This window comes from Protopterus annectens, chromosome 12.part0, assembly GCF_019279795.1.
Source record: "Protopterus annectens isolate FY-2018-M chromosome 12.part0, PAN1.0, whole genome shotgun sequence".
Taxonomy (NCBI): domain Eukaryota; kingdom Metazoa; phylum Chordata; order Ceratodontiformes; family Protopteridae; genus Protopterus; species Protopterus annectens.
The window spans coordinates 232846866-232867904 of NC_056746.1; the positions used below are offsets into that span (position 1 = coordinate 232846866).

Consider the following 21039-nt stretch of genomic DNA (forward strand, 5'->3'; position numbering starts at 1 on the left):
CATTTATCCCCTCCAGTGTTTTCAGGAAAGCTATGTGAGGTTCCTGTGTTTGAGAGGGTGGCCTGTAACATGCTACAAATTGCAGAGCAGTCTTGCCTATGGTTAATTGCACCTGGATGGTCTCCGATGCATTGTGCGTTGCCACCAACCTTGAGGTGTGGGTGTCCTTGATGAATATGGACACCCCCTCCTTTCTTGGTGGTGTCCGGATTTTGGGGCCGGAACGCATGATATGAGGTAAAACCTGATAGTGCCGGGGTGCTCTCAGGAGCCTAGAACCAGGTTTCAGTCACAGCACAGACATCGATGTTCTCCATACTGAGAAGGGCCTAGAGTGTGTGCATCTTGAAGTTGAGACTTCTGGCATTGAGCAGCATTACCCTTAGTTTTTTTTCCTTTTTTGTGTTCTAGGGTGGTAGGTTTAGAATTTGAGCCTTGCCTAAAAAAGGCACTATGGGGGTGGCAAGAGCCTTTGCCAATATCCGGAAGCCCAGGGGTGACAGGTGCAAGCCGTCCCTTGCGAAGCAGCGTGGCTTATCCAGCATGTCATCCCAGGCAGACAGACATTGGATCCCCTTTGAATGACACCAGAGTTTAAGCCAATTATTAAAGCTGATCATCTTATCTCTGTATTGTGGCATCATTTTTGGTGAAGGTAGGATACTGCTCAAGGTCAGGGTCATACCTGCCTGGGCTACATAATCAGAGAGCTCTTCTATGTCTCTTCTCATGTAGCCCAGGGAGGTATGTCTCAGGTCGTTCACACCAGCGTGGACAATGACTGAGTCATACTTGTACCTATATAATTGTACATTTATATGTATAATTGTACGTATATACATATACATATATATATATATATATATATATATATATATATATATATATATATATATATATGTATTTATATATATATATATATTTTGTGGTTAGGTCCATAGTCATGCTTATGGTAGCTGACCTCTGCATCCACATCAATCAGTTGTGTGTGCGCCCACAGATGTTTAAAGATTTTAACGTCACTGGCTTGGAATGTGAAGCCTAATTCCTTGGTCCTGTGGCCAATGTTTTCATGCACTTTTTCATTTGCACAAGAGCAACTTCTGAACTTGACCATGATTTCCATCTTCCCTAGTGTGAGGAAGCTGGTGTCAGGCTATCCTCCCACACTCTGCTCTTTTTGTGCTTATGTTGTTAGTTGAGTAGAACCAGAATTTTTAATCAGGGCTACATCTGGTGTATATAGAGCTGGTGGCTGCGTCTTTTTTTTTTTTTTTTTTTTTTGTGTGTGTGTTTGTGTGTGTGTGTGTGTGTGTGTGTGTGTATATATATATATACTTCCCAATTCGTCGATGCCCATTTCAACTCTGTGCTCGGACCTCTCCTCAGCTATTACAGCTCACATAAATCCCCAACTTGGATCCAGCACTCGAAAAAAGACCAATACAACAGCCGTTTAGGTGTATAGGCTTTATTCAGCCTCACAGTCTGCCCCACAGACCGGTTTCGCTTCAACCAAGCATCATCAGTGTGTCGTACATCAGCGCCTATTACACGTATTTTTATAGTGCAATCTCTTATGTTATTTAAAGCCATCTCACTACCAAGAAAATGTTATAATTGTATACATAAACTCTTACTTACTCAAATGTTATTATAATAGCTGGATTACATATAAATCACACAACAAATGTGTTATAACATATACATATATACTAATGTCAAATTTTAAATATACCAATCGATATGATGTTAACATTAAGTGTACCTAATTGTGAATAAATTATAAATAATAATACCTAATAAATTAAATATTCCTAAAGCTCATGTACCTACTCATAATGTATAATGCATATAATATATAGAAAGGGTAAATCAATAGGACAATACTTATCAGGGTATAAAAAGGGATATGTAAATAAGACTAGGAGTTCAGAAATTAAAGGTAGTACCTTTTGTGGTTTTTGTAAATATTGTAACTTGATGTCAAAAACTACGTCCTTTACATCCATTAATACTAGCAAAGTGTTTGATATAAGAAGTTTTGTTACCTGTAATTCATCTTGGGTGGTTTACATGGCTATCTGCCAGTGTGGGGCATTCTACATTGGGCAGACGTCATGTAAATTAAAACAAAGAATTGCAATTCATATTAGTGATATAAAATGTAAAAGAACAAGAAGTGCATTATATAAACATATTTTACAACATCCAAAAGCACATTTTGTCTTTGTAGGAATTGATAAGGTGGCAGATACTATAATAAATGAGGTAGATAAACATAACATTTTGACTATAAAGGAACGTAGATGGATAGTAAATCTAGGAGCGTTGTTTAAGCCAGGTTTAAATGAACATTGTTAGTTTTGACACATAGTATCTATGGGGAACAGGGTACAGCTGTACAAGTACTAGTCAAATGTAATAAATACTAAATATTATATGCATTATACATTATGAGTAGGTACATGAGCTTTAGGAATATTTAATTTATTAGGTATTATTATTTATAATTTATTCACAATTAGGTACACTTAATGTTAACATCATATCGATTGGTATATTTAAAATTTGACATTAGTATATATGTATATGGTATAACACATTCGTTGTGTGATTTATATGTAATCCAGCTATTATAATAACATTTGAGTAAGTAAGAGTTTATGTATACAATTATAACATTTTCTTGGTAGTGAGATGGCTTTAAATAACATAAGAGATTGCACTATAAAAATACATGTAATAGGCGCTGATGTATGACACACTGATGACGCTTGGTTGAAGCGAAACCGGTCTGTGGGGCAGACTGTGAGGCTGAATAAAGTCTATACACCTAAACGTCTGTTGTATTGGTCTTTTTTCGAGTGCTGGATCCAAGTTGGGGATTTATATATATATATATATATATATATATATATATATATATATATATATATATATATATATATTTACATATTGATTTACAATTTATTTATAATAATTTATTTATTTATTAAAATAGGAAAGAGTTCCACCTCCGCCCCTCACTCTGCAGTTTTCTTGAATGTGTTGAGTAGCTACATGGACTTTACAGAATCAAACTGCTCATGCTATGTTTTGTGTTTTGGGGGAGCTGATGCAACACTTGGCAGAATTGGTGCTTTACTTCACCTGAATCTATGGAATGTGTAGGCATGAATACTTGTTTGCCTTCTGTCTACTTCAACTTTCTTTTTCTTTTACAGAGTGCTGAGACCACCAGGTGGGGGTTCAAGCAGTATCTTTGGAGCAACAGATGCCCCTCAGACGACTGTAAAAGCACAAAAGATGACATCTAATATCTTTGGATCTCCTGAAGAGCGTCGCGAATTGCCCAAAAAGTCAAATCCTCCAGGTTAGAACATGTATGAGAAATAAAATGCGATGTCTGCGAAACATTAAAGTTGTACATGAGCTCCAAGAAATGGAGGGAATGTGTAACTTTTTAATGCCCCCCCCCCCAAAAAAATCTTGTGTAAATTTCCTGTTCATTATTCAAAAACTTATTAGCCGGAATTACTGTAGTCATTTCCTGTGTGCAAGCTACACTTTCTGTAAAACTTTTGTTAGAGGAGATAGAGCCTCCCCAGTTCTTCTTTATTAAATAACAGAGTGTATGGTTTCCTTTTCACAGATTGTTATGAAGTCAGTTTGCAGAAAAATATTGTGACAGTGCTAAGAAAAGTATTAGTCTTCTGTTTGCTATGTACCTGAAAACTTCATCCGGCACAGGAGGAGTGAGTATGGTAACATGAATGGGCATAGTTTGGAGCTGTATTGTCACTTATAGTGTGTGAAAAGTCACATGAGGAGACAGAGTTACTTCACAGTGTTCCTTTTATATCCCTTTATATCTTTGTTCTTTATCCCACTCAGCAGCTCTGTGGTCTTGGCTTTCCTGGCATGCCATTTGAGTGCTTATTAACATGATGATGATGATAGCATCAGCCTTTCTTCTTGCAGTGTTTTAACTTGCTGTTTGTGTTCTTGTCTATGTAATAGGTTCATAGGTTTATACTAGGCTATCTGCCCTAAGGCATTTATAAGCCTAGCCCAAAGTTTTGTGGCTTACGCCACCCCTTATATGAAAAAATACTGTACCCATTAGTTTGTTGTGCCTCTGTCCAGCAGTGACACAGAGATGATTCCCGGGGTAAACCTACGATCTTCCATCCACAGGTCAAGATTTCTCTTGAACAGAGCCAGCGAGGTGCTCTGCCTCACATGGACCGGGATTTTATTCCACAGCATAGGGAGTCTCTGAGTGATAAATCTATCCCTCCAGCACGTCCTATTTATATCCGTGCTAAGGTTTAAGTCGCTTGCTCTAGTGGTTTTGGTGGATTTGGATTTTTTGAGGTGGAGCATGTCCATTAATTCCGGGTTGGACATGGGCCTTGTATGTCAGGCACATGTCACCTCTGAGCAGACGGTATGCGACTGAATAGAGCTGGAGTTTCTTCAATCTGGCAGCATATGACAGATTTTGGAGTCCCTTTATCCTTTTGGTGAGGAACTTTTGGGGTCTCTCCAATTGCTGCAGATGTCGGGTGAGATGCATCCCGAATGGGGCATTGTACTCGATCATTGGTCTGATAAGTGAAGAGTACAGGGGAACATTGACCTCACTAGATCTGGATGTGAATCCCTTCATGATCAGGTGGGCATTGTAGAAGGTCTTTCTAACCACTTTAGCAACGTGAGTGTCAAAAGAAAGGCCACTGTCAACCTGGGTCCCCAGGTCCCTGCTAACCTCTTCTGTGCTTAGTGGATTGCCACCTATATGGTAGCTTGGGGTTACCTTGTTTTTCCCGAAGGGTATGACTGTACATTTTTTGGCATTTAACTTCAGGCCATGGCTCTGGCACCAGCTATCTGTTTCCGTGAGTCCCTTCTGAAGGATATCCGTGTCCGATGCACTTTCCACTATGGCGCCCAGTTTGCAGTCATCTGCAAACTTTGTCAGCCAAAGTCCTCCCATGTTGGCCTGTACTTCTGAGAAGTAGATGCCGAACAATAGGGGGCCAAGGACCGAGCCCTGTGGGACACCACTTGTGACCGGCTTGGAGTCTGACATAGCGCCAGCAACTCTAACCCTGTGGGTTCTGTCCTTAAGCCAGTTTGCAACCCATCTTGTGACATATGGGTTTACATTTAAGCTGGTAAGTTTTTCTACAATACCCAAGTGGGGTATTGTTTCGAAAGCCTTTGCAAGGTCAAGGTAGGCTGTATGGACTGCCTTTCCCTCATCAATGGCCTTGGTGACTGTTTCGAAGAAGTCGACCAAGTTCAAAAGGCATGATCTGCCCTTGACGAAGCCAAACTGGGTCGGGTCCAATGTCTGCAAGTCCCCTATATCTTTGTTTATGAGCTCCATTATGATCCTCTCCATAGCTTTGCAGACTAGACTTGTTAAGCTTATGGGGCGGTAATTACCAGGGTCCGTAGAGGCACCGCCTTTGTGGAGTGGGACCACAGTTGCCGTACGCCACTCCTTGGGCATGTATCCTGTGGTAAGGCTGAGATTAAACAGCTGCTTTATGTGCGGGTTTAATTCCTCATTTAGCTCGTGTAGTACACAGCCGGGGACACCATCCGGTCCCATTGATGCTGTGTTTTTAGCTTTAGAGAGAGCAGCTTTCACCTGCGCATTTGAGATGTCTGGGAGGCTACACTCCGCTGGGATAGTTATCTCTCCTTTGTAGCTTTGTATAGCATGGCCTAAAGAGACCCGCATTCCAATTAGAAGTAGAAAGAATGTAGCAAACTGTACACGTCTTAATGGTGCATTCCATGTTTTTAATCAGAAGCTTTATTTACATTTGATGAGTAAAGTAGGTAATATTAATTGAGAAGTGGAAAGAGCACTATCTTGAGCTAAGAATTGATTTGGGAAATTGGTGTGCAAAAAGGTCTGAGTGGTTGTCTGATTGTATACCATAAAAGTACAGCTGTTCTTGTGTTTATCTTCTAAAATGCAGAAAAATATTTTGAGATTCTCTTTGGTAATTGAAAATTTTAAAATGGTTTCTGCAGTCTTGCTGTACTTAAGGTTGCATTTGTGACCTGACTGCTGTATTTAGAGATTTCTGGTCATCTGTATTTTTTTGTTTTTTGCCACTACTGCTGTAAAGCTGAGTTGATACATTGCACTGGGTGCGTGTATGACAAAGACAGGATCCCGTCTGCAAGTGCTGTGCTGTCAATTTTGATTTTAATGCTGTAGGCTAATTTTTTTTTTGCAAGTGTCTGACAGTATTATAAAGCTGGACAGAGCATAGTTGTGTAAAGTTTAGTTGGGTACTGTTAATATATGCATACATATATGCAGTACATGGAGAACTGTGATTTTAAGCTTAATAAAAAAAATCAAAATTACTTTGTGGTTCCGCTCTCTTGTAGCATGCTTTACAGTAACAATTGATAATACCCCCCAGGCTCTGCTAGCATCAATTCTGCACTAAAAGCAGATTGAACCGACCAGAAAACTATAACAGGATAAGACACTGCTTCATTTTTAACTCCCATTTCTGCCTGCTATTTGCTAAAGTACACACATGACATTTTTAATTAAACTGCTTCCCTTACACACGGAATACATAAGGACATCAACAACTTTCCCACAACTTAACTGGTCCTCAAAGCCAGCACAACACATTGCGTTTTTTATTTATTTTTGTTGATCTAACTTTTGACTAATTAGTAGTACAAGAAGCATATAAATCTCCATACACTACAAAATGTAATGATTGCATCTTCGATCACAACAAGGGATTGTGTTCTTGACATGGATGCCAAGATTCACCTCTTGAGGTTGATTTCTCAGACTCTCTCTCAAACATTGCAGACCTGATCATAATCCTCCATGTGTAACACCCTTGCATATAGCTTATGCAATCTAGTTTATCAGTTTTAACATCAAGACTGGCATCCACAGGCAGCAGATGCTCTATGCATGCATGTAAGACTCACAATGTCAACTCTGTTTTAGTGTCTTGTTTTAGTGTCTGTGTGTGTGATTATACATATTTATTTATATATATACACACACACAGTCTTCAGTGTCTATCATAGGTGTGTGCTAGGCTAATGGCCCTGGAGCCTTTACAAGCCTAGCCCATAGGTTTACCCTGGCATCGTGCCACCTGACCTTAGTTCCCAATGCCTCTGTCAAGTAGAGCTACTGGAGTGATCCCAGAGATGAATTTTTTTATTTTCCATCCACTAATCAAGATGCCTCTTGGAGGGCTAGTGAGGTGCTTTGTTTGACATGTATGGGAAGTCTTTTACATAGCATGGACAGTCTCTGGGTTATGAACCTCTCCCTCCAGCTTGTTCTGTTGATTGTTGTAATGAGGTTGAGGTCTCTGTAACGTGTGGTGTAGAGGGATTGGGATTTCTTTACATGTAGCATTTCTAACAGAGATGAGTCAGACATGGCTTTGTAAGTCAAGCAGAGATTGCCTCTAAGAAGGCAATAATGAGACGGTAAATAGTTTTTTGAGTCTGTCCATATAGGACAAGTGTTTAAGGCCTAGGATCCTCTTTGTGAGGTAGTTTTGTGGTCTCTCCAGTTGTTGCAGGTGTCTAGTGAGGTACATGCCTTATGGGGCATTGTACTCTATGACTGGCCTAATGAGGGAAGAGCAGAGGGAGATTATGACCTCTCTCTTCGTGGATGCAAAGCCCTTAGAAATGAGATGTGCCACATAGGACTTTCTGACCACAGTGGCAATGTGGTACTCAAGAGAGGTTTCTGTCAACCTGTGTTCCCAGATCTCTTTTAACGCCTTCTGTGTTCAGTGGGCTACCATCGATGTGGTACTTCATGGGAACCAGGTTTTTCCCAAAGGGGATGACACATTTTTGGGCTTTGAGCTTAAGGCCATGGTTCTGACACCAGTTGTTCGTCTTAGTGATGCCTTTCTGTAGGATGTCTGCATCACTTGGGGAGTTAATAATAGCTCCCAACATTCAAGTGTCTACAGACTTTGTCAGCCAGAGTCCCTTCATGTTGGCCTGGACTTCAGAGAAGTAGATACCAAACAGGAGAGGACCCAGCACAGAACCCTGTGGGACTCCACTCGTGACTGGTCAGCAGTCTGACTTGGAGTCAGCTACTTTCACACTGTGGGTTCTGTGAGCCAGTTTGCAACCCATCTAGTCATATAGGGTTGATGCCTAGCTACAAGTAAACTTTCTCCATGTGATTTCTGTAAAGAATTTAGCAATCTCTCAATAAACCCCAGTCCTCCTCCTGATCATGCATTGCCTGCCACCATCCATTCCCCTTTTTCACTTGATGTTTGCATTCCAAAGAAGTCTGTATTCTACTGAAAGTATTTCCATTGACACCCCTTCTGGATCTGACAACATAAACCCCTGCCCCTGGTTCATATATCAATGCAGAGATCCATGTCTTCCTCTCACCTACATATGTATTCTGTTTCTCTCTCAAAACATCATGCCACAGATTTGGAAAACTGCTCTAATTAAAGTTCTCCCAAAGCAAACCAACCCAGAAGATACCTCTTCCTTGTGTCAATGTCCATCTTCCAATTCTGGGCAAACATCTTGAAAAGATGGTCTACACCCAACTTTCCCTCTCTATCCAGCAGTACCACCTGCTGTCCTCCAAACATATCCAGCAGTACCACCTGCTGTCCTCCAAACAATATGGATTATAAACTGGATGACAGCACCTTGGTCCCTAATTGATGACATCCTGCAAAACGATTGATAATGGTCGCCTTACAGATGCCCTATTTATAGACCTGACAAAGGCATTTGATCTCTCTAACCACTGTCATCTCCAAAACCAAACGCCACTCCTTGATTTAAAGACTTTCTCACGGACGGATGCTTCAGAGTTAAAATCGCATCCCCCCCAATCAGAATCTGCGCCTACTGGCAAAGGTTTTCCATGAGGATCCATTCTTGCTGTCTCCACTTCTCTGTATTCATTAGCATAGAGGATAAGTGGGAGATAGGGAGTTCACAAGGAAGTTTGTTAAAGTCACTCTTACACCAACATTTAGTGATAACTCCAGTCGAACTTGGCACAAACTCCACCAATGGCTCATAAACCCTAAACTACTTCTCAACCACACTAAGACAAGAATTAGCTTTTTGTAACTCCACAGAAAATTCATTAAGCACCTGACTCTCTATCTTTTATTTACACAGCCTTTACAAAAGACATCTTCCACCTTCAAATACCTATAAATTATGGCTTGATCAGTCATTAAATTTTCTTTTCCACATAGGCGAAGGGAGAGTCGAAATAAAACTCCCTCCCCGTCTGGGCCAAAAATCTTTCCTCTTTTTATCCCATGTGGCCAGAGCAGTCATTGGCAAAGGAGTTCTCCTTTCTCAGCTTGAATATGGACTTCCAAGTTTTGCTTCTGCCTCCAAGTAAAACATTGCCAAACTTCAGACCATCTCTAAACCGAATCTTCTTTTATTGCAAACTGGCTTCTCTGTGAGCTTCATTGTATCACCCAGAAGAAAAGCTAGATGGCTTCCCATTAAACAAAGATCAACTACTTTTAGGATCCCAAATCTATAAACTACAGCTGTACACATTTGCTGCCCTTGCAGCTAGAATTCATGAAAGAATGTCATACAAACTGAGACACTACTTGCAATCTACACCATCTGTTATCTGTAGAATCAAATGGCACAGCACTGCACATGCTTTCTCCTCTTAGGCACTGACTCTCTGGCAAGCTCTCTCCATAACATATGGGACTTGGTTCTCACCAACATGGACGACTGCTGCACCACTCTCATAGTATGTTTTTCCCTGGTGAGCTCAGATCATTGGTTTATCTCATTTGAAGTTTGTCCCACCAACCTCTCCCCAGCCATAACCAAGCTAAAAAACTTTTCAAAAGCCGACTACAACTTCTTCACACCACTACCCCCCCTCAGAGGATGTGGACAGCTATGCTGAACAGTACACCAGTGCAGTATACAAGCACCTGTACAACTGCATGGACTTGGCCATACCCAACAGAACTAATACCTGCTCCTCAAGGAAACACAAACCTGTCTGGTGGACATCCTCTATCAACAGGCTTTACAACAAAAGGAAGAAACTGTTGTCCAAGGGTAAAAAGGAACCAATTCCAAATCGGAAAACCTCCATCCTCTTCTCAACAAGCAAATTGGATCACTAATGAAAACCTCCAAAGCCAATTGTGAGTTGAAATTGGCCTCCGAAACAAAGGGAAACCACAAGTCCTTAAGTTACGTTAGAAACATCCATGGCAAAGCCCAAGTTTGTTCCGAATTAGTAGTTAATGGTACCACTTACACTGATCCTGCTGACTTAGCCAACCTGCTAGCTGTTCAGTGCAAACCTCACTCCTTATCTCCCCTGAAAGGCCCAGTTGATATCTCCGATACTTGTCCTACCCCTCACATCTCCGTAGATCAAGTGTTAAAGGCTGTATCCAGGGCAAAGAACACAGCTTCCATGGGACCTGATAGTATCCCAGGCTGTATTCTGCTCCATCTCCAGCAAGAATTAGCTTTGCCATTGAGCACCCTATTCAATCACAGGCTTCGTTCTAGCAGAGTGGAGAACCCCCCATTGTCATTCCATTGCTCAAAGGTGGTGCCAATACTGACCCGGGAAACTATCGCCCCATTAGCCTGACAAGCCTGATCTGTAAAGCCATGGAGCGTATTATTATGGATCTCATAAAGGACATAGGTGATCTCCAAGCACTTGACCCCATCCAGTTTGGATTCGCCAGAGGCAGGTCTTGCCTATTGGACCTAGTTGACTTCCTGGATGAGGGAAAGTCTGTACATACAGCTTACCTTGACCAGTCCAAAGGCTTTGACACAATCCCCCACTCTGGCATCATAGAAAAGATACAACTTGATCCCATCTCGTCAGATGGGTGGCCAACTAGCTGACACAGAACCCACAAGGTTAAAATAGGTGCCACCACTTCCGACAGCAGACCTGTTACTAGTGGTGTTTCCCACGGATCTGTCCTGGGACCCCTACTGTTTGGCTTCTAGTTCTCCGAGGTCCAGACAAAGGGCCTGTGGCTGACCAAGTTTGCGGATGACTGTAAGTTGGGTGCTGTTATTGACTCTCCAGATGATATTGACATACTGCAAGAGGGTCTCGCAGCTAAAAATAAATGGAGCCGAAGTCATGGCCTTAAGTTAAACACAAAAAAAAAATAATGTATCCTACCATTCGGCAAAAACGTGGCCCCTACTGATTACCACATCATCTGCAACCCCCTAAGCACACAACCTGTGGTGAAAGACCTTAATACTCAGGCTGACAATCTCGCATTCCACCATCATGTGGCGGCAGTGGTCAGGAAAGCCTTTCACTTGGTTCCTGTCATAAGTAAAGGGATTGCATCCAGAAAAAAGGTTACCTTTCTATACTCCTTCCTTATTAAACCTATAATTGAGTATAATGCCCCGTTTGGTATGTACCTGTCCAAACATCTGCACCAACTGGAAAGGCCATAGAAATACCTCATACAGATTGCATGGCCTCCAACACCTGTCCTATGTGGACAGGCTCAAATCAGTATCACTCTACTCTGTATCATGCAGATTGCTCAGAGGTGATCTGTGTTTTGCCTACAAGGCAATATCGGACCCTGCCCTAATAGGTATGCTCCATATCTGTAAGTCTTAACTCCTCGCGCATAACCAGCTCGATAGGCCTCAATCTAATATGCGACATTAACAAAACCTGCTGGAGAGACAGGTTTGTTTCCAGAGGCTGCTCCGTCTCTGGAGTAGACTTCCCATACATGTTGGAGTACCTCGCTGACCCTGTTCAAGCACAACCTTGAGTGGATGGGAAACAACAAATTTGTCCCAGGGGGTTCCACCTTTGTTCCCCATTGACAGGAGCTGACTGAGCTTTCTTGTTTGAGGATAAACTCTTGGCTAGACTTGTAAGGTCCCCAAGGCCATTAGCCTAGTAACCTCCTATGATCCTATTGACATGTAGGAAATAAACGCATTCCAAATTCAGAATGCAAATCAAAAAGCACTTTCATCAAACCAAATGCTTTTGCTTCAACACAGCCTGAAATTGGTCAGTATTGATCAGGACACTACCCTGGTAAACAAATAAATATAAATCACGCGCACACGGCTTATGTGTATAAAAGAAATGTTAATTTGTAACGTGTGTTATGTATATTTTTTAAAACTGCTGCTTTAGTCATGTGAAAATAGATTGGACTTGAATTGAGTTTCCAATTAAAATGCATGTAACTTTCTTCCATGGTTTGGTTGCCTTGGAGGTATTTCTGTTGGAGGGTATAGTGTGCTAAGTATGGAGTATATAGCTCTGTGCAGAAAGGAGTTCCCTCTTCCATCATTGGAGTTGAAAGGCTTGTGTTGCTCAGGATGGATGATCATTTTATTGTCCATAAAAGATGACAACACCTTTTCCATTTCGGTCAGTTACATTCTTGTATTTTTCCTGCAGTAATGGGAATGCCTCGTTAGCGCTGGTAAGTTTTGTATGCCTGCTTTTTATGCATGGCAGCACTATCTTTATCTTGTCTGAGCTGTTCAGCAACAGGCTTATCTTGCACAGTCTGTGTGTGGAGCATGTATTTTTACCAGGCTGTTACTAAGCTAATTTTTGACTGCTTGTTCTATTTGCTTCCTGTAGCCGGTGGCTTGGTTGCATCATAATTTGTAGTGCAATAGACTGAGGTCCCAATCATTCATTTTACTTTTTTTTTTTTTTTTTCTCCCTCTTCATTAATGGACTAGACTTAGTATATTTTTGGTCTCAACTGCTTTGTTTAGATACGATCTAGGTTAACAGGGAATACTGTCTTCAGCATGCTTAACACATCCTCCTAGCAAAGATTAACTGTATTCCTCAAACCCTCATGAAAGACTTTTTTCTTTTAATATAATTGCTACATTTATGATTTTGCTTGGGGAGAGGGTGGGTTGGTTGTGTGTGTGTGTGTGTGTGTGTGTCTGACTGCATGCATGCATGCAAAATCTGTCCGTGAAAGCTTTCCTACTCTTTTTTTTTTTTTTTTTTTAAGAAAACAAACTTCCACATGTACACTAGGCATAACCAACAGCTGTGCTGCCGAGAGCTGATGGGTAGTCTGCTCCCTAAAGCTTTCTTCAGTTCTGGTTCTTTGACTGAGATAGACTGAGACATCAGACTGGTCAGTGGGCTACAGCAGAGATCTAATGAGGCATGCTATCCCAAATAAAACCAAGACTCACTCCTCCAAAGGCAGGAGACCTGTCTGGTGGACCCCGGCCATAAATAAGCTATATAACAGAAGGAGGAAGCTACTACATGATGTAGCAAAATCCCAAAAAGGGAAGGCGTCTCTGATCAGTACTAGAAGAAACTACGATCCCTCATAAAATCATGTAAGGCAAGCTTCGAAAGCAAAATTGCACAAGACACTAAGGATAATCACAAAGCCTTCTTTAGTTATGTCAGGAACCTGGGAGGCAACTCCCAGATTTGCTCTGAGTTAGTGCAAAATGACAAAAAAATACACTGAACCCACAGACATTGCCAACATCCTGGCAGAAAGGTTCAGTGCGAACTTCTCCCCCCTTCCCCTCCAAAAGAGCAAATGTCTATCCCAACAGAATGTAGCCTCCCTGTGATCACAGATGCACATGTGAGAGCTGCCCTGTCCAAAGCAAAAAACACAGCATCAATGGGACCAGACGGTGTCCTGGGCTGTGTCTTACATGAGCTCCAAGAAGAACTAAACCCTCACTTAAAGACACTGTTCAGTCTCAGCCTTACTACAGGATATGTGCCCAAGGAATGGCGTACAGCAACAGTGGTCCCGCTCCACAAAGGTGGTGCCACAATGGACCCCGGAAACTATCTCCCTATAAGCTTGACCAGCCTGGTCTGTAAGGCTATGGAGCGTATCATGGAAATCATAAACAAGGACATTGGAAACCTCCAGACACTGGATCCTACCCAATTCAGCTTTAAGAGCAGATCTTGCCTCTTGAACCTGGTCGACTTCTTTGAAACTGTTACCAAAGCCATAGATGAAGGGAAGGTAGTCCACACAGCCTACCTGGACCTCGCGAAAGCCTTCAACACAATACCCCACTCGGGCATCATAAATAAGCTCACCAGCTTAAATATCTACCCCTATGTCACAAGATGGGTTGCAAACTGGCTCAGGGATAGAACCCATATTGTCAGAATTGCAGGTGCCATGTCAGACTCTAAACCAGTTACAAGTGGCGTTCCACAAGGCTCAGTCCTGGAACCTCTCTTGTTCGGTATATATTTCTTCGAGGTACAGGCTAACACAGGTGGACTATGGCTGACGACTGCAAACTGGGTGCCATAATCGACTCTCCGGCTGACACGAGCATCCTCCAAAAGGGTCTCACCAGAGACGGATAACTGGTGCCAGAACCATGGCCTAAAGCTAAATGCCAAAAAGTGCATTGTCATCCCCTTTGGGAAAAACAGTGCCCACAAATTACTACATAGGTGGTAATCCATTAAGTATGGAAGAAGTAATTGGGGACCTGGGGACCCAAGTAGATGGTAATCTCTCCTTTGACAATCACGTTGCCAAAGTAGTTAGAAAGACCTTCTATATAGCCCATCTTATCATGAAAGGGTTCGCATCTAGATCGAGAGGTCATTGTGCCCCCTCTACTCATCACTTATCAGGCCCATAATTGAATACAGTGCCCCATTTGGGATGTACCTTACCAGACACCTGCAGCAACTGGGAAGACCCCAAAAGTACCTCACCAAGAGGATCATGGGACTCAAACAGATGCCCTATGCACTTCAGCTAAAGAAACTCCAGCTCTACTCAGTTGCGTACCGCCTACTCAGAGGCGATCTGTGTCTGACGTATAAAGCCATGTCCAACCCAGAATTAATGGACATGCTCCACCTCAAGAAATCCAAATCCCTTAGAGCTTACACGCTCCAGGGACTTGAACCTCAGCACAGAAATAAATAGGACATGCTGGAGGGGCAGATTCATATCCCAGAGGCTCCCCTCACTCTTGGAACAAAATCCCAATCCATATTAGGCAGAGCCCCTCACTGACCCTATTCAAGAGCAATCTTGACGAGTGGATGAGAGACCGTAAGTTTACCCCTAGGATCTCTTCTGTGTCCTTGCTAGACAGAGGTACAGTAAACTAACCTTAATATGGCTACCTTCTGTGACCTACTATACAGAGGCACAGTCAGCTAATCTAAAAGGGTGGCGAAAGCCAAACACACTCTGGCTAGGCTTATAAGTGCCCTAGGGCAGATAGCCTAGTATCAACCTATGAACCTAAGACTCTCCTTGATGGCTCTTATGATTTGGGTTCATTCTCTCCATAAGTTGGTTTTTGAAGGTTCCCTGCTAGTATGTGCAGTAATGTCATACTGCTCCTTATGAGTGCACCAAGCCCTTAAATTCACTAGTTCTTTTGTTGCTGCTTACAGAGTTTGAAATTTATCACACACTATTGAAAAGTTCCCATATTTGGCATGTTTATGTAGATTGCCAAGTCTCCATCTGACCTTCTTATTACTCGCCAAAACCTGCACTTCATTTCCCTTACTGTACTCTGTAGGAGAGGTGCCATGCTTGGAATGAACACATTAGCAATAGACACTAGTGTAATTTCATGTTATACATTGTAAGATTGAGGTATTACAGGAATTTCACTCTTCCGCAAAATACAACAGTCTTGAAGTTTGGTAGCAGGTACTGGGGGTCTTGCTGCCACCTTTCCTATGTCTGTAGTCTAGCATGGGTTATCTGGGGCACAGTAAAGGCTTTAAACCTGTGCTCCACATTCTCAGATCAAAACCCAGAGCGAGTCTTTTCACCGCATGCCATCTTTAGGAGGTATGAGTTGTTGCACTGGTTCCCTTTTATAGCCGTCTCCTGATTTGTCATACATATTAACACATTGCAATCTGAAGCTAGTGGTGGGTGTGGGATGCTTTTTATTTTTTTAGGTTGGTATAGGGAATTAGAAGACTCGGGTACTGTTATCTTTTGAGGGCAGTTTGTCCTCACCCATTCCCTTTGATATGAGCCTTTCTTAGGAGACTTGAAGTTAATGAGGACCAACGTGGAGTGGCCACTGGCTTCCATTCCTTCTGCCCGTAAATGTTTGAATCAGTTGTTGTGTCTTTCGGCTTTTTCCCGGTTTGGGGTCGCCACAGCGGAACTCCGGTCTGCTAATGATTGGCAGCAGATTTTTACGTGCAGAGTTGCCAGCCCTGATGCATAACCTTCAACGAAGGTATGCCCATTCACGCATGTCTCCACACAAGACGCTCTAGCTGAGAATCGAACAGGACAACGTCTTGCTGTGAGGCGACAACGCTACCGCAGCACCACCACTATATGGGGAAAAATGTGCAAGAGTCTTGTCATTCAATCCATTCAGCTGAGTATTAAAGATGCCTTTATGGCAGCTTGGAAGTACTCTTTGTTACTGTGACACTCAAGAAGGTGGACACCATTTACAAGTCCCTGTATGAAAGGAGCTAATCTCTCAATTGCCATCTAGAACTGATTCTTGTTTGATCTCTTGGAGTAGTGTAAGTCACGTTTGTCTTCCAGAACATTAGTCATTAAATCAGTACAGCAAGCGTTTTTATAGTGTCTTGTGTACTGAAAGGCAGCAGTAAAGTACCAGGCTTTGCGAGCAAAAAAGGGAACGTCGGGGGGGGGGGGGGACATACCTCAGACAGTTCCGAAAGTAGTAGAACTAGCAGAACCAATAAAAAAAAATTAGTCTTACTTGAATATGCTACTAGTACATGCCACCTGGAATGTGGAATGAACTGCAGGACATTGCAAGTGCTGAGAAGAGAACTGTTGGCATACATCAAAGACTGAATCTCATGAACTTTAATCATAGCTTGATATTTAGTATTGTTGTCACTGTATTAAAACCCAAAACCTCTGCAGAAAGTTTTAAAAAAGGGAGGAGTCCAAAGCTTTTGGCAAGTGTTGGAAGAGAAATGCTGTTTGTCATTGGGATTCAGGGCCCTTTACTGTGGGCTGCTGGGAGAGAATACCTGGAACATGTCCCTCTTGAGTTGAGTTCCAGTTTTCCTTAATGGCTCAGGCAGTGGAAAAGCTTGCAGACCTTATTGAATCTAAGCTGAAGGAGGACTTTATGAACCTTGTTAGGTTTTCATGTTATCTAATATTTTACAGTCTGGAGTTGCTTGCTTGTGCTGATCATCTCATTTTCAGTCCATGCCTCAGTATTTGCACGTCATTTTTTCTAAGCAATTTGGTTGTAATGTAGATTAAAAATTAGACCTTTATTCATGTTTTCAGTAAACTAGTCATATTTGTCATTTTTAGTTCATTTCTCTGTGGCAGCTCATTGGTCTTGTGCTGTATCCTTACCTTCATTGTTGCTTAATTACTTGTTTTTAGAATGTCTTCATATGTTTATAGCAGTAATGCAATTCATTTGCAGAATTTGATTCTTTTCAATTAAAAAGAACACCTTCTGCAACTATATTTCTACTTGTTCTTTTTGCCTACTGACAGTCAGCTGGCCCTGTTGGTTCTGCTTTCAGTGAAAGCCAGTCACAAGGTGTGGTCACATAGGGAGCTGTTATGGTTTTGATGACCCTACCATCCTTCATCTTTGCAGCAGCTTGATTGATCATATTCATCGTCAGACTCGCAGTTATGCCTTTTTCAGTACTCACGGCTGCACTCCATCACAATGCCTAGTTGTATGTGTTTCAAGGCACTTGTCACACCTTACCTTGACACGGTCTCCACTGGGTGTCAGTATTGCAGAAGAATAAGCCGTCCCACTCTGTCAAGATAGTTATGCCTACCTTCCATTCTGCAGCACCTGGGTCAGTAGTTACCCCTGAGTAATCAGGGGCACAGTCGGGGCTTTTTCCCAGTCTGCTCTGCAGAGAGCTTCATTGTATAGGTGATAAAATAGTACAGATGGCTAATGTTGTTGAGAGATCATTCTACAAATTTTTATGTCCAGACGCAATGCACCTTAAATAAAACCCAACAGTAAATCGAATGCATTATTTTGTGCTGTATTTGATTTATAGTTTTCCATTTTTAATTCAGAGTATTTTAGTATGACCTGTAATTTAGAATTTAAGTCCTAATTACATAATGCTATATTATTAAGAAGTATTCTCCTTTTGAAGATTACCTGAACATGTCTGTGGGTTAAATCAAGACAGGAATTAGTTCATTTGGTTTCACTGAATCCTATTTAGATTGCTGGAATTAGCAAGACTGCAGAACTGTGGAATGAGGTTTCTTCATACCCCCAAGACCGCACATTTTTGTTTGGGAGTATTTGTAATTTTGGTAAAGGTGTTGACCTTATGCTGTCATTTTTTTTGATTTGTGGATCTTTCTTTAAGGTCTAAGCACATGAACTTGGAACATTCTAAATACTTGGTTCAGGAAGGATGTACTGTGGATTTCAAAAGATGTTCGAGTGTGCCTGTGCTGGCACAGTTACAGCAATTCTGACCTTTGAGGCCCCCAGTAGTGGGGTGATTTTCAGTGTTTGCCCTGGCATCACCACCAAGGATTAGTGAGACCTTCCATGTACTCAAGTTGGACCATATTATAGCGCTCTTATGTTCTGCCTCACAAAAAAGTCTCCATTTGAGAGAGTTGGTCTTGGCAGAGTACTGGAGATCTGCTTGCACTTGCCTGTTAAGAGGCTGCAGAAACTGTCCATTTGGAACAGAGCAGGGACTTTTAATTTCATCTGTCTTGCTCGTTGGACCTTTAGGGGAAGAACTTAATCTGATATTGTCATTTCCATTCATTCCTCAACTGTTGGGTTCAGATCTGATCCTGTGATCCGACTCTGCCACTTCTTCCAGCTTGTGGAATAAAAAACTCTCAAACTCCTCCCTTTACTCATAATCCCCTCATTACCTTACATAACCTCAGATCTTGTTTGCCACTATAGCATTCACTGAAAACTCGAGTGAGGCGTAATACTGTTCATGAGTTGGCTTCATTTCTAATGAAAACAAATAACCTTTTTTTTTCCCCCAGCTCTTTCCTTCAGTCACCTTTTTTGACCGTCATCCACGGCCTCATCTATTCGCTGTCCCAAGAGCCTTACAGAAGTTGATGTGAACAGGATGATGAGAGAAGTTCCTCAGGATGAAAATACAAATGGGAGTTTTCCCAGTTCCGACTACATCAGGTCCAGTGACCCTTGTCCGTACTAGTCCATTATTGGTTCCTTCTCTGATCTGATCTTTGGTCTCGGAGCTGTCGGATTGGAGTCTGCCTTGGATACAAAGATGTTGCCATCTTCAACTCTTATGGTGTCAGAGTGGTCTGCCACAGAGTACTTTGGAGCCAGACTACTGTTGGGGCCTTAGCATTGACGCTGACCCCTGGGTGTTGGAATCTACTCCAGAAGTTGTCAGTCATTTCTTCCCATTTGGAGTTTCAGCGCTGGACAGCTCTACTTTGACTGCCTCCTCGAGTAGTTTGCCTTTCAGGCAAAGAGAGTCAATGGCCAGTGAGTCTGCCTTATCGGATCCGTCTATATCTTTTTCCTCCAAGGCATTCCGCCTTTAAGGTGGTGGAGAGAACCTTCTTGTTCAGACTTCTGTTCCCTGTTCAGTTCCGACTACCCAGTCCCATTCAGTTCTGCATCCAGATCCTCAATCATCTGTTCCACTGGGACAGCCAGCCTGGACCAGTCTCCAGACCACCCACCAGGGTATAGTAATCGCTTCCAACACCTCACCGGAGCATGACACCAAATAAGTCCCTAGGAAGAGGAGGTGCAAAAGGAGACTTTTGGACTCACTGCAAGAGTCTGTCGCAGAGAACACCGATTTTGATGAAGGGGAAGGGTCCCCCAGGTCACCTCATGAGTGTGTCTCATTTGGAAGATGTTTAGCTCTCCTGAAACAAAGGGTGGTTGGTTCTCCAATGACCTTTCCCAAGAGGAGTCTCTGTTCCTGGAGGCCTTTAACACACTGGCCCATCTACCTCCTGGGTGATTTCTGCCTGCCACTGAGCTCATTGATTTGGTCTCTATGGGTGTGGAAGAAGCATGACACGAATGAGCCCATCCCTAAGAGACCAGGTAGGATCCTGGCACCACCTACGGATAGAACATATTGGAATTGGGGAGTTGCTGTTGATGCTATGGTCATACTGGTGGCCACTAAGAAGGAACTAGCAGAACAAAGTTCCAAATACCTCCTTGGGACCACATTGTCTCCGGTAGAGAACACAGTTTCCTTGTAGCTTGGCTACCCTTCAGTCCATTTCAAACGCCGACATAAGGCTCATCTCCCATATGGCTGAAGGTACTTCATGGGCTGTGGGTTCAGGTATTTCCATCAGAAGACCTGCCTTGATGCTCTTGTGTGACTTTATGGAACCCTTCAAAACTTCTTCATTAATGCTGCCTTTGATGGAAGCTCCTTATTTGGCCCCAAAGTTAGACACGCACTCTAGATGTGAGCAGGAAGGAAAAACCCTGTCTGTTGTGGGTGTATGTTCATCCCTACATCAGAGAGCATGCCTAGAAATTACAAATGATTCATGGATGTGGAGGATAATATCCAGAGATTTATATAATGCTATTTTCCCACTTACCATGACTAGTTTTAAACAGAAATCCATGATGATCCAAAAACTGGATAGAAGCAGCAGCACTAGAAATAAACAAGCTACTAGAAAACGTCATCCAAGAGGTCCACGCAGACCAGAAAGAGTCAAAAACTTATTCAAGATTCTTTTCAGTGCCAAAGAAAACAGGGGACTAGAGACCAAAGATGTCCTTCAAGGATGCATCTGCAATCCTTACAAATGGGTTGTCCTGTCGTCAGGCAGCCCTTCGGTCGGCCAGATTCCAAAGTGTGGGTCTGGCTTCGGCTGGTGTCGCACTCACCCGACGTCATCTCTGCTGGTCTTCGGGTATAAAGGCATCAGCCGACGCCATTTTCCCCAGTCTTTCTTGCTGCGTGGC

General features: G+C 42.4%; 1 protein-coding gene across 1 annotated transcript in view; it reads left to right on the top strand.

The window, feature by feature from the left end:
* Positions 1–21039, top strand: part of JPT2 (Jupiter microtubule associated homolog 2) — a 198697-nt gene that overhangs the window by 67210 nt on the left and 110448 nt on the right. Inside the window, exon 2 of the mRNA XM_044089296.1 lies at positions 3228–3376. Coding sequence (XP_043945231.1) covers positions 3228–3376 — 149 coding nt within the window. The remainder of the gene's footprint in view (positions 1–3227; positions 3377–21039) is intronic.